General features: G+C 43.8%; 1 protein-coding gene across 1 annotated transcript in view; it reads left to right on the forward strand.

Moving 5' to 3' along the window:
* Window positions 1-10,440, forward strand: part of LOC126474726 (homeobox protein Nkx-2.5-like) — a 105,517-nt gene extending 95,077 nt beyond the window's left edge. Inside the window, exons 5-7 of the mRNA XM_050102206.1 lie at window positions 4,610-4,792; window positions 10,135-10,201; window positions 10,271-10,440. Coding sequence (XP_049958163.1) covers window positions 4,610-4,792; window positions 10,135-10,201; window positions 10,271-10,440 — 420 coding nt within the window. The remainder of the gene's footprint in view (window positions 1-4,609; window positions 4,793-10,134; window positions 10,202-10,270) is intronic.
* Window positions 10,441-13,918: the final 3,478 nt, after the last annotated feature.

Genomic DNA, 13,918 nt, shown 5'->3' on the forward strand with positions numbered 1-13,918 from the left:
CGAATCTGAGCACACGCGACTGCTTTCTGTGGTGCTGTATTAAAGACAAGGTGTACAGCAATAACCCCAAAACCATTTATGAGCTGGAAAGAGCTATTCAGGAGATCATCGACAGGGTCGATGTTCCGAAACTTCAGTGGGTCATGCAGAATTTTGCTATTCGTCTGCGCCACATGATCTCCAATGGTGGCAAGCATATCGATCATGCAATAACCTAAATTCCAATACCTTTAGTGACGTTTCCCAGTTGAATAAAGTGTGTGAACGACATAGTTAGTAACTAATTTAGGTTTTTTCCATATAGTTTAGAAATTGTTGTCCTGTATGTCTTTCGTACAAATTACCTAAGTTATGACGAATTAAAGATAAGTTGTGGATATCATGCCATTGCCAACCAGCGAACGGCCGCAATAGCTCGCAAGAGCAGAAGTGCTTCGAGAACTCAGCAAGTGAGAACTAACTCGCATCTGGTGTGGCGGTCTAGTAGTGCCGAGCGGAAAGGTTGTTAGTTCATCACCCACTGCAGCGTCGCTCGCTTGAACAGCTTTTATTCAGACTGGTTCGTGTCTACGTGTGTGTTACGTAGTCGCTTGGTCTGTAACGATAGTTGTGTGTGTCCGTCGTAAGCGGCTTGTCCCCTCATAATCTCCGCCACGGGTTCCTAGTGTGTTCAAAGAAAAGGTACAGTCACCTTTGGTTTCGAGAAATCCACGCTTCCCGTGCAGTTCGGGTTTTTGGAGATTCATGACCGGCTCGTCGACACCGTTCAAGTAACATCCGATGAGGTTCATACTGCCTATTTCGACCCTGATAACAACGTCTGTTTCGTTAAGTTTTTGGATCCACTACAAGTGGATAGGCTGCTTTTGCGTCATGGTTCACAAGTTCCCTCTAAGCACCGTGCAGGTTCTATAAGTATGGTGTCTCTTGCTAACGTGGAACTAGAGTGCTTCAACGCCCGAGTGTTCATTCTGCCATCGGAAGTTGACGACTGTTCATTTAAGGAAATTTACGTTGATGTCAAGGATATACCAAGTGAACTCTGGTCCACTCAACACCGACGGCAGTATTATTGCGGAATCCGTTCAGTAGAGATGATAACCAAATGTTAACATTCCTTCCCATCCACGGGTCTGTGACTGTAGCGTTCACATAATGTAAAGTGAGCCAGTGAGACTTGCTTTCTTTCCAATGAAAGTGGAAACCTCAGATCTAATTCCATGAGGCAGATATTTCTGTTGAAGTCCTCATTTGCACAGCGTCGGAAATTGACGTTAGCTGATATCGATTCTGCTGCTCACGATGCTACGCTTCCCTGGGTGATATGGAACAACAGAGGGATGCGCAGCTTATTGTTCCCGACTTTCTGCCTTTATCCTCGCAGCACGGTCCTGAAATTATTGTTCCCAATCTCGCAGTGTCCTCAATGCAACACAGACATCGTACGCAGGAGTGTGAAGAGACGGACACGTCTGCTCCTCGCCCAACACTCGCCAGAGGTTACTTTGTTGGCAGATGTATCTTGCAGTGCTGAGTCCTGCATTCCTGATGTGGCCCATGGAGCGAAAGCAGATGGTGTGGTCTCTAGCGTTTCTCCTAGTATTCCTCTCGTGGTCGCTGTAACTCCTCCGGAACCATCCTAGGGTGGAAAAGTCGTTGAGCCTTCTGATGTTGCAATGACTCAACAGCAGCAAACTGAAGCGCCCCTAAAATTTTCTGTTCCCTTGATGTCCCCCATCCAGGTAACATCGGAACTAAAAACTGTGACGCTAGTTGGGGCGATTGGTGGCCAGGAAATCCTACCTGTTGACCCCGAAGTTGTGATCCTGACCGCCCTCTTGTGCGTCGATCTGAATTCCAAGGACCACATCCTGCGGAATGGGCCTCTGCGACACCTTGTTTGTAACCTACTTCGGTTCAAGAACCGCCTACGTCCCCGACTGCCAATGCTGTATTCCCTTCCAGTCGTAAACAACGCGTCAAACCTGCGCGCCTGAGGTCTCGTAAAGAGAAGAAACATCAAGTTTCCAGAGTCTGGAGTGCAAGCCCCCAACCGTCTGACTCGTCAGTACACTCAGCAATCGATCTAGATACAGATTGATAAACTAATTTAGGTGGTCGGAATAAGGAATATCGTTCCTTATTCTTCAGATTTGCTGGCTTATGCGTTTCTCCCTTTTAATGTTGACAGGGCAGAATCGGACCAGCGGCTCGCATTGCTGCGTCTGTTTATCTACCCTGAAGCGCAAAATAAACTGGTATAGGCATGTGTGTTCAACTACAGAGGTATGTAAACAGGTAGAATACGGCACTGCGGTCGGCAACGCCTATGTAAGACAGCAAGTGTCTGGCACAGTTGCCAGATCGGTTACTGCTGCAACAATGGTAGGTTATCAAGATTTAAGTGAGTCTGAACGTGATGTTATTGTTTCCTTTCTGGCACGAACTATGGGACACAGCATCTCCGAGGTAGCGATGAAGTGGGGATTTTCCCATACCACCATTTCACGCGTGTACCATGAATATAAGGAATCGAGTAAAACATCAATTCTCCGAGATCGCTACGGCCGGAAAAAGATCCTGCAAGAACGGGACCAACGACGACTGAAGAGAATCGTAAAGTGTGGCAGAAATACAACCCTTCCGCAAATTGCTGCAGATTTCAATGATGGGCCATCAACAAGCGTCAGCGTGCGAACCATTCAACTAAACATCGTCGGTATGGGCTTTCGGAGTCGAAGGCCCACTCGTGTACCCTAGATGAGTGCACGACACAAAGCTTTACGTCAACACTGACGTTGGACTGTTGATAACTGGAAACATGTTACCTGGTCGCACGAGTCTCGTTTCAAATTGCATGTAGCGGATGGACGTGTATGGGTGAGGAGAGAACCTCATGAATCTATGGGCCCTGCATGTCAGCACGGGATTTTTCAAGCTGTTGGGGGCTCTGCAATGGCGTTGGGCGTCTGCAGTTGGAGGCTAGATACGACTCTCACAGGAAACAAGTACGTAAGCATCCTGACTGATCACCTACATTCATTCGTGTCCATTGCGCATTCCGACTGACGTAGGCAATTCCAGCAATACCATGCGACACCCCACATATTCAAAATTGCTACAGCGTGCCACCAGGAACACTCTTTTGAGTTTATACACTTCCGCTGGCCACCAAACTCCCCACACATGAAAATTATTGAGCATATCTGGGATGCCTTGCAACGTGCTGTTCGGAAGAGAACTTCACCATCTCGTACTCTAACGGATTTATGGACAGCCCTGCAGGATTCATGGTGTCAGTTCCCTCTAGCACTACGTCAGGCATTAGTAGAGTCCATGCCACGTCGTGTTGCGGCACTTCTGCATGCTCGTGGGGCCTTACATGATATTAGGCATGTGGAGCAGTTTCTTTGTGTCTTCAGCGTTAAAGCTTGCCAATGTGACGATGTATATGATCTTACTGTCATATCGCCTTTTAGCAAGTGGCCGGGATTGGTTGGCCTGCCTAAGGAGTTTTATGTGCGTTTTTGGCGTTTGTTTTTAGCAATTCTTCTGAATGAAGTGTTGAGAGAAGGGCTTGTGCCCGACTCGTTTCCAGTTAACAAAACTTTGTTGATTCCTAAAAGTTCTGGTCAGGCAGCAACTGATAACTTTCTTCCTATTCCCTTATTCAATTTTATTTATAAGACTGTGGCGAGGGCTGCGAATAACCAGCTGTCTGCGTTGCTGCGGAAAATTGCTACTGAGCATAAAAACTGTAATCTTGGTCATACTATTCTGACCCCGATAGCTGAATGTCGTGACGTTATATCAGTGGCTGCTGTTAATTCTGTTCTTAGTGATTTGGCATTTCTAGATTTTGACAAGGAGTTCCACGGGGTCAGCCATGCCTTCATCCGCGGCACCCTTACAGCACATTGGTACGTAGACGATATTCTATGCTCCGTAAGGTTTCTTCAGAGCAAGCCATCCAGGTTTACATTTCAGCAAGATGATGCCATTCCGCAAATGGCAACAGTTTCTATTGCTTGTCTTCGTCCTTGCGAAACCCTATCTTGGCGAACAAGGTCGCCTAATCTCTCCGCAAATGAGAACGTTTGTAGCATCGTGGGCACGGCCCACCGACCATTTCACGATTCTATCAAACCCACCAGTTGGACAGAATTTGGCACGATAACCGTCAGGAGGACATCTAACAACGCTATCAATCAATGCCAAGCCGAAAAACTGCTTGCATAAGGGCCAGAGGTGGACCGACGCATATTGACCAGCTTAGTTCTGTGAAGCTCTTTTTCTTGAACAAGTCATCTAATTTTTCTGCAATTATAATTATTTGTTTGTTTGTATATGTACATCACCTACACAGATTTCCGTGTCATTCGGATAATTTCTTCGAGGGGCTTTTTTAAATTTTTTTCTTAAATGATTCCCATGGCATGACTGCGATATGGCACTGGTGTTCTAGTCGGTGAGGGCAAATTTTACTGGGGAGCGACGCGGACGGGGCAAGGATGCGTTAACTTTAAGAATTCAGTAGGAGAATCCTGTCATAGTTTCGGAGTCATCGCAAAGGGAAAGTACGTGACTTTGTGTGTGTGTTGCGTTACAGGCGCAGGTGCACGAGTTGGAGCGACGCTTCAAGCAGCAGCGCTACCTGTCAGCCCAGGAGCGCGAGCACCTGGCGTCGCACCTCAAGCTGACGTCGACGCAGGTGAAGATCTGGTTCCAGAACCGCCGCTACAAGAACAAGAGGCAGCGGCTCCTGGAGGGCGCCACCGCAGCCGCCGCCGCAGCCGCTGCTGCCGCCGCCGCCGCCGCCGCTGCCGTCACAGTGAAGGTATACCGCCTGTCTGCTGGTGGAATTGCGCAAAGCGCTGGAGCATGTAGTAAAAAAACTGGGTCTCGTCATTATTGGACTTCTAGTTGAGGGGTTAGAATCTCAGATGTCCCAAAAGTACATCAACACTGCGCTCCCGTCCAGGAATATCTCAAGCCAAGGTCCGCAGCTCGTGGTCGTGCGGTAGCGTTCTCGCTTCCCACGCCCGGGTTCCCGGGTTCGATTCCCGGCGGGGTCAGGGATTTTCTCTGCCTCGTGATGACTGGGTGTTGTGTGATGTCCTTAGGTTGGTTAGGTTTAAGCAGTTCTAAGTTCTAGGGGACTGGTGACCATAGATGTTAAGTCCCATAGTGCTCAGAGCCATTTGAACCATCAATCCAAAGCTCGGGCTGAAATTGCCTGTTAAATCTTAATCAATGTTTTCAAGAATTATATGACTAAAAAAAAATAAAGATTAAAGAAAGTAAACCTAGTTGGTTGGTGTTAGAAACGTTTCTATGAACCTTCTCATAACGTGCAACCACCTTCTCAGGACTTAATTTCGACTGGAACGGCTATCCGGCACCTCGTAGGGAATTTTTTTTAACCCACTGGAACAGCTGAATTAGCGTAAAATCATAAATTAAGAGCTGTAATTTCTTTCTTAGTTGACAGTAATTCGATCTGTGGTAAGTTCCTCTGGGACCAAACTGCTGAGGTCATCGATCCCTAGGCTTACACACTACTTAATCTAACTCAAACAAACTTACGCTAAGGACAACACACACACCCAAGCCCGAGGGAGGACTCGAACCTCCGCCGGGAGGGGCGTGGGGGGGGGGGGGGAGGGGGGCTGGGGAACCCCGACAAGGCGCCTATACCGCGCGGCGGAGTAATTCGAAATAATAACACCGAACTAGGCAGAATGAAATACAGTATTAACTAGTTCACTATATTAACATCGACCACGTTTACACAAAATCCTGTGAAAATCACAGAAAAACTGCCCATAGCAGTCATGTCTAGTTTATAATTCTATCACACGTTTTGCCGCCTTACACATATATCAAAAGGCATGTTGAAAGATTGTTAGTGTAACATGATAGTTGTTTTTGTATTTAAGGACTGTGTCAGTACCTGGAAGAGGAAATTGTTCCTAATAAACGCAACAAATTGCACGAGAAACGAGTGACAGTGATGGAAAACTACAGCATATTAGCTTTCTGTTTTTTTCCAGAAGTGCACAGTTAAATATCATTAGACAGCAATTTACGGTTCGCCCACGATCTGCCATTGTTCAAACACTCATTGACTTAGCTTATCTTAAAATAGAAGGAACTGAATAATATACAGAATATATTTAGAGAATCAATTTTCATAATATAATGAAGAAGGTCTAATAAAAGAAGTCACGAACGAATGCCCAAATGAGATTGAAGCAAAAAACTACAAACAAAAATACCAGCAGTCAATTTCTTCCTGTAAGTCCAAGGAACACGCATTATAAAATAACATACAAGATAAAGCATATTTGCGATTGATGTAAAACATGCGTAAAATATTATTTTACATATCTAACGTAAGAATTAAAAAAAAAGCGGTTGGTTTATATGTGAGATATACGCGTAACACATGTGAAAGTAGCACAAACTGAAATGACAGTCAACACAATATTATTAAGAAGTGTAGAACACGCAACAACGAAACATCAACTAGCTCTGCAGGACGACAGTATCAAATAACAAACACTAATGAATAACAAACAATCGCAACTGCACAAAATATTTCCATTAATACAAAAATATGTATGTAACGTTGTCCGTATTTGAATATTTGTCCCCATTCATTCTGCAGTAATATGACAATTTTGTCAACGTCATTACAAAATATCCTTTTCGACTACCACGAGGATTTCCCAGAAAGTAACGCACCGCAAATTTTTCTCATCCAAAAACAATCCTACGAGTGCGAAGCGCTACGTATGTCTCCTGGGTGAACGCTCCAAGTTTCCGTCATTTCCGACAGATAGCTCCAGGACAGTTTCAAAATGGCGTGTATAGGTGATGAACGTTACAAGCAATGTGCTGTCATTGAACTTCTCACTGCAGAGAAACAAACTGTGAGGAATATTCACAAACGCTTGTGCAAAATCTATGGAGCATCTGCTGTCGACAGAAGTAGAGTTAGTGTCTGGGCACGGAGGTTGAGGTCATCAGAAGGAGGTTCGGCGGAGCTCCACGATTTGCAGCGGTCAGGGACACCGTCCACGGCTGTCACACCTGACATGTTGTAGCGAGCTGATATTGTCATTCGCCAGGACAGACGCATTAAAACTCGTCAGTTGGCGCTGCATCTGTCAGTCAACAGCGGAAGTGTGGATGCAATTATCCGCACTCTTGCACTCTTGCATATTCAAAAGTTTGTGCAAGATGGGTCCGCGGAGTCTAACGGTGGATCACAAATCATACAGAAAAAACATTTGTATTGATTTGTTGCAATGTTTTGAAGCTGAGGGAGAGGCCTTCTTGTTCCGGATTGTGACAGGTGATGACGCCTGGGTTCATCATTTTGAGCCCGAAACAAAACGACAGTTGATGGAATGGCGCCATTCCCACTCCCCGCAGCAGCAAAAATTCAAAGCAACTGCTTCCGCCGGTAATGTCATGATCACCGTATTCTGGGACTGTGATGGTGTGATTTTCATTGATATGATGCTAAGAGGCGGTACCATTAATTCAGAAGCATCTGTCAACACATTAAGAAACCTCAAGACCCGCTTCAACCGACTTCGGCGCCACAGCAACCAACGAGATGTTTTGCTGCAACACGATAACACTCGTGCCCATACAAGTCTGAGGACTGCTCAACACATCGGCAGAACAGGGATGGACGGTGTTACCCCTACAGCCCTGACCTAGCCCTTCGGACTTTCGGACTTACACTTGTCTGGACCATTAAAGGATGCCATTCGTGGAAGACATTTTGAAGACGATGCTCCGGCACCAGGACAAGGACTGGTACCGACGGTGGATACACGATTTTGTTTCGCGCTGGAGGAAGACCATAGAACTCGGTAGAGATTACGTGGAAAAAATAGGGTGTGTAGGTAAAACACCGTTCTTTCGTGTGCGTAATCCTCATTATGTTCAAAAAAGAATTGTTTAAGAAAAAAATGCAGTGCATTACTTTCGGGCAACCCTTTTACTAACATCACAATAGTTAAATAAGTCTGCGTAATACAACGGAAACGAAAACGATCTTAGAGCTGAGAATACGACATGGATGAGAAACTTTCTAGTTACAGATCAGAAATCGCTTACACACCGACAGAAGCCGAATAAACACGAACAAAATTTTATTAAAGTAAGTGCACTATTGTATCCGCTTATTCGCATTACACGAGATAGCAATTCACTGTGAAACGAATCACTTACTGTCGCTTCTTGTACCAGTCTCCTAGCAATGGCATTTATTTCTTTATCTATGTTTCAGGCAGCTCGTTTACCAGTTTTCCAGGATTATGTGAATAGATGGAAACGTAGACTATTGTACGTACCTTAAGTGCGGTTCTGGACTAATAGATGCCGTGAAGGAAAAATTCACATTACGTGGCTTAATTAATCCCTAACTGCCCCCCAGAGAAAATTTTCTATACTCTGTTCTTTGGAAGGTTATGTATTCCACCAAAAATAAATCTCCGTATCACCAAACATAATGTCGTTACACCTAGTACAACAAATCTTCGATTCCCTTCACGTTTTAGGCCAAATATGTTGTTACAGTATCCGTATGTTATGTTGTCTGTGCTCTCTCCTTCTACCTCAATAACCCTGAATTTTGGTTATTAGGGCTAAGATTTCACTTCCCGTTCTTTCCAGATGATCATTCGATAGGAAAGAATTCTTGCGTATCACTAGCTGTACCCGGCCATGCTTTTCAGTGGCTCCATCTGCTTAAACAGAAAAGGAAGAAAAGGGAATACACAGGTTTTTAATATGTAAGGGAATTAAATATACGTCCTAATCTCCTTTTCTCCCCTTTCACTTCTATCTCCCCTCCCCTTTTCTTTGTCCGTCTTCTCCTCCTTCCCCTCTCTCTGTCCACCACTTTCTCCCCCTCTGTCTGTCCATCTCCTCCTTGCCGTTTTCTGTGTTAATTTCCTTCCACCACTCCGTTCATCTCCTCTTCCGCTCTCACTGTGTCCCTGAGCGTTATTTAGTGTTATTAGGAATTCACATTCTGTACTATTGTTCTAATCATAAACCAATATGTCATAATTATACCTCTCCTGTTTCCTAACAACGTTCCACTATAGTATATTTTATATGTTTTATATACTAAAAAGTATGTAGTCTGTATGCGTCTAAACGTTTTGCTGTACAAAGTCAATTAGAAGGTACATTTGAGATTTTTCGAAATAATCTTTTCCTTTACATATTATATATGTGCTGTATGTATTGAAAATATACATATATTAAAGAATTATACACTAAAAATACATCCATATTGGGATTCAAAGTTGTGTCAATATCTCTAAGAAATCGTTCTAGAACTTTCGGAGATCACAGACTTTGAACAAACTAACATTTACATTTTTATAATGTTTCCCCTTCTGTTACACATGTCTATTACATACATACCACAAGCCGTTACAGTAGGTATATAAAAACGCTTGGGTATTCAAACTCACTTTGTGTCTAAGTTTCAAAGCAACCCAATAATAACTTCCGGAGATTTGATATTTTGAAGAAACGAACGTCTTGTTTGTACTTATATAGAACATGTAAATGTTCATAATCGCAAATCTCCGAAAGTTTTTGATCGTTTGTTTTGAAATTTTGCCACTACTTCCATTGGTATACGCACGTGTTGGATAAGTATTTAATGACCTAGGAATCAATGGGACGTTAAACCCATTTTTTCTATTTTGCTCAAAAAATGGCTCAAATGGCTCTAAGCACTATGGGACTCAACATATGAGGTGATCAGTCCCTTAGATTTATAACTACTGAAAAAGAACTAACCTAAGAACATCACACATATCCATGCCCGAGGCAGGATTCGAACCTGCGACCGTAGCAGCAGCGCGGTTCCGAACTGAAGTGTCTAGAACTGCTCGGCCACAGCGGCCGGCTTTCTATCTTGTGCTTCCTTGATCCATAAGCAATTAAGTGTGATCGAAATAGCAATTGGTTAACCAGACCTTTATCTGAGCTGTACACGTTACCTCTTGATAGAACCTGACGCCGTCCTCGCGGCAACATCCACCACCGTGCCAGCAGCAGCAACATCAGCAGCAGCAGCAGCAACAACATCAGCAGCAGCAGCAGCAACCGCGGCGCATCGCGGTTCCGGTGTTGGTGCGCGACGGCAAGCCGTGCGCCAGCCCGCCACCCCCGCAACCGCCCCCGCCAGCCTACCACCTGCCTCTGGCTGCCACCACCGCCGTCAAAGCCGAGGAGGAGTCATTCCTGTGCCACGGCTACCCCACGGCCTCCACCCCCGGCGCTCTGCAGTTCGACCAGCCGCCGCCGCCGTCGCCCCCAGGTCTGGATGTCTTCAGCCGCCAGGATGCTGCCCCCTACTGTGCGGTAGTAGACGCCCACCAGCTGAGAGCCTGGTGAAGGCCGATCCCTACTATGCTACAATAAATACGACAGCGGAAAATCGTGTTGCGCTTCCTATGTGGTATGGTACCGGAGCGTACGTTGATACACATGTAACGTCTCACTTGGACGAACACTGACAACGTGCTTCAGCTACGAAACTTCGGCATAAGGAAATAGGGATAGTCTGCTGGGCACTCACCGATCAATGAAGACTGCTCTAATGTGAGGCTACACCACTATGAGATGCAGAAACTTGGCCTAAATTAATGCGCTTAATTTTGGAATAGCAGAAAAAACGTTAATCATTAAACCACGGCAGATTAGTCGTAGGAAGCCCATTCAAGTTCAGAGACAGAGAGAGAGAGAGAGAGAGAGAGAGAGAGAGAGAGAGAGACCTCGGGAGAGAGGGAGGAGAAGGGGAAGGGGACACGGTGGAAAGGCGGATGGCGCTACTCGTTTCCAGAAACTAAAATGAAAGAACTGTCGTATGATATTAACTCTGGTTTCGAATACAAACCTTCTGTAAAACACGAAATATTTTGTCGCGATGCTCATTCAGCGTTATTTCAGCGCATGTGTGCCATGTTGAGCTGATTTATACTTTTTCTTTGTGTGTAAAACCTTTGCAAATTTACTCTTCATCAGAATATTTTTTTTATTTTTCTTTATTTTACTTTTTTGTATATAGGTTAGTAAATTTGCATTACTTTTTCTTTGTGCAGAATACTTAGCACGTATCAAACCTCTTTGCGCAAACAGACATCAGTACAGAAGTGCTGAAAATTGCAAGAAAAATTTAGTGTGCTTCTATACCACGAGTATTAGACGATTACAAACAGTCACCCCAAGGATCTGCTTCTCAGGGAAACAGTAACGAAAATAGAGAAACGTTCAGAAGGGCTTATTAAAATGGAAGAAACGGAAGTGTTCTGGAACCTACACGTATCCGTATGAAAAGAAAAATAGTTCGTGTTTTGCAGAAGGTCTTCCAGAATTAATTTCAGTTTTCAAAAGATTATAAAAATGTAGAGAGGGAAGGAGTTTTGAGCTACTTCACACATGATATAAATACATCACCATACCGAATGTTGTGCGACGCTGTTCTTAGAAAGAAGTGGCAATGAGACAAATATTGAGGGGTGTCTTTGGAACATGTAACATTCTACGACGCGTGATTTCAGGATAATTCTCCAAAGTAGATCGTGTGGAGTTACGGAGAACTGACGGGAATCCTAAGTAAACAACTAGTGTTTAACTGCCTCTCGGCTCGAGAAGATAGTGAATAACGAGTAATGAACATCCCATAAACTACAGACATTTATTATTTGAGTTGCTACGCATCCGAAAAACTATAAATGTGTATATTATGAGTGAAGCTAGTGTTTCAGCTGCAAAATGTTTGTCGGTACATGAGCAAGTCTTAATACCTTTCTGTCACGTTTGTGCAATTGCTACAGACGTTTGCTAGAAGCATAGAATTTCGCAGAAGTTTGTTATTCGGGGTTTTTATTTGCTGCAATTTGAGCGAATGTGTAATAAAGAACTCGACTCGTATCCATTGTATAGTTTCTCTTTTTCTACGACATAATATTTAAAGCTCAATGGAACTGTATCTGGAATTTTCTGTTCCTGTTTCTTATTCACTTTTTTCACTTCATCAGCTTATCATTAATCCCTTTTTTTTCTCGACGAGTGTTTCAAGAAGACACTTTGGTCTTGCTGTGCTTTGTATCCTGTGGTGAGTACTATTCTCTCATATCTTTAACAGAATTTTTTGTCGGTGCTAGACACAACATGACACCGCACTCAAATAGCAATCTCTTCCTGACGTTCTACAAAATACAGTTCATTTGGTCATGAAATGTTTTCCAGCTTCTTAGATCATCGTTAGCTGGCAACTGAATGTCACAAACAAAGGTGAAATGACATCTTATTTACACGAATATCACTCACACAAATACAACACACAAATACGGAAGTTACAAATAATCAAGAGTTCTAGAGTGATTACAAAGGAAATTGTTACACTAATGGAAAAAAATTACAACACCAAAAATAATCAATGTAGTGTAATTTAATTTTGGATTACATTTGTCTGGGTAACATATGTAAGTGATTAACATTGCAAGATAACAGGTTAATCTAAGTGCGAGATACGCCACTTCAAATGTGAAATGATGATGCATTAATATCTGGGGTAATCTCCAGACTGTCGAATGTAAGATTTAAAACGTGCAAGCATTGAGTTGCATAGGTGCCGGATGTCAGTTTGTGGGTTGGAGTTCCATGCCTGTTGCATTTGGTCGGTCAATACAGAGACAATTAATGCTGGTTGTGGATGACAGTGGAGTTGTTGTCCAATGATGTCACATACGTGCTCGATTGGAGACAGATCTGCTGATTAATCAGGCAACATGTCGACTCTGTGTAGAGTATGTTGAATTACAACGGCGGTATGTGAGCAGTGTTATCCGGTTGGAAAACACCCCTGGAATGCTACTCATGAATTACTGCACAACATGTCGCATCACCAAAATGACGTACAAATTTCTAGTAATGGTGCGTGGGGCACCGAAGAGAGTGATCCTACAATGATACGAAATCGCAAACTAGGCCATAACTCCAAATTTAGGTCCAGTTTGGCTAGAACGCAGATAGGTGGCTTAGGTCCTCAACTGGCCTCCTACCAGCCAACTCACGACCACTACTGGCACCGATACAGAAGCAGTTTTCAACAGAAAACACAAGAATCCTTCACCCTGCCCTCCAACGAGCTACCTCTTGACATCACTGAAGTCGCAAATGGCGATGGTTTGGTGTCAGTGGAATGTACGCTACAGAGCATCTGGCTCTGACCTGTCCTTGAAGTAACTGATTTGTAACAGTTTGTTGTCTCACTGTGGTGCCCACTGACGATGAAATTGCTGCTGCAGATGCAGTACGATGCACTTGAGCCATACGCCAGACCCGATGGTCTTCCGTCTCGATAGTACCACGCGGAGCTCTGGACCCTGATCTCATAATCATGTACAGTGGCTACATTCCTGACAAGTCTTTCTATACTATAGCAAAAGGTACAGCCAGCTTCTCGTATCCCTGTTACACGACCTTGTTAAAATTAACTGAGGTCTAGATAGTGGAGTCTTCATGGCCTCAAAGGCATTCTTGATCAACATCAGCTCATCGCATCCTGTCTCAAATGTAACTAACACTTACGACCGTTACAGCATGTATTTAAATAAAACCTGATTTACTTCCTGATAGTGGCGCTACTGGAGCCACTCTTATTTGACTGGCGCTAGATTTTAATAGCCACCATCTTTCAGATGTATAAACACGCAAGCCACTACCAATCTTCGTTTATGTTACTCAGCTCCTTCTTCATGTTGCGATATTTTTCCGTCGGTATAGTTACATTTAACAACAGATGAAATGTAAAGTTGAATTTACAGTATTGTTATATAATATTTGTAAAACTGAAACTTAATTTAAA

Source organism: Schistocerca serialis, chromosome 4, assembly GCF_023864345.2.
Source record: "Schistocerca serialis cubense isolate TAMUIC-IGC-003099 chromosome 4, iqSchSeri2.2, whole genome shotgun sequence".
In the NCBI taxonomy this organism is placed as follows: Eukaryota; Metazoa; Arthropoda; class Insecta; order Orthoptera; family Acrididae; genus Schistocerca; species Schistocerca serialis.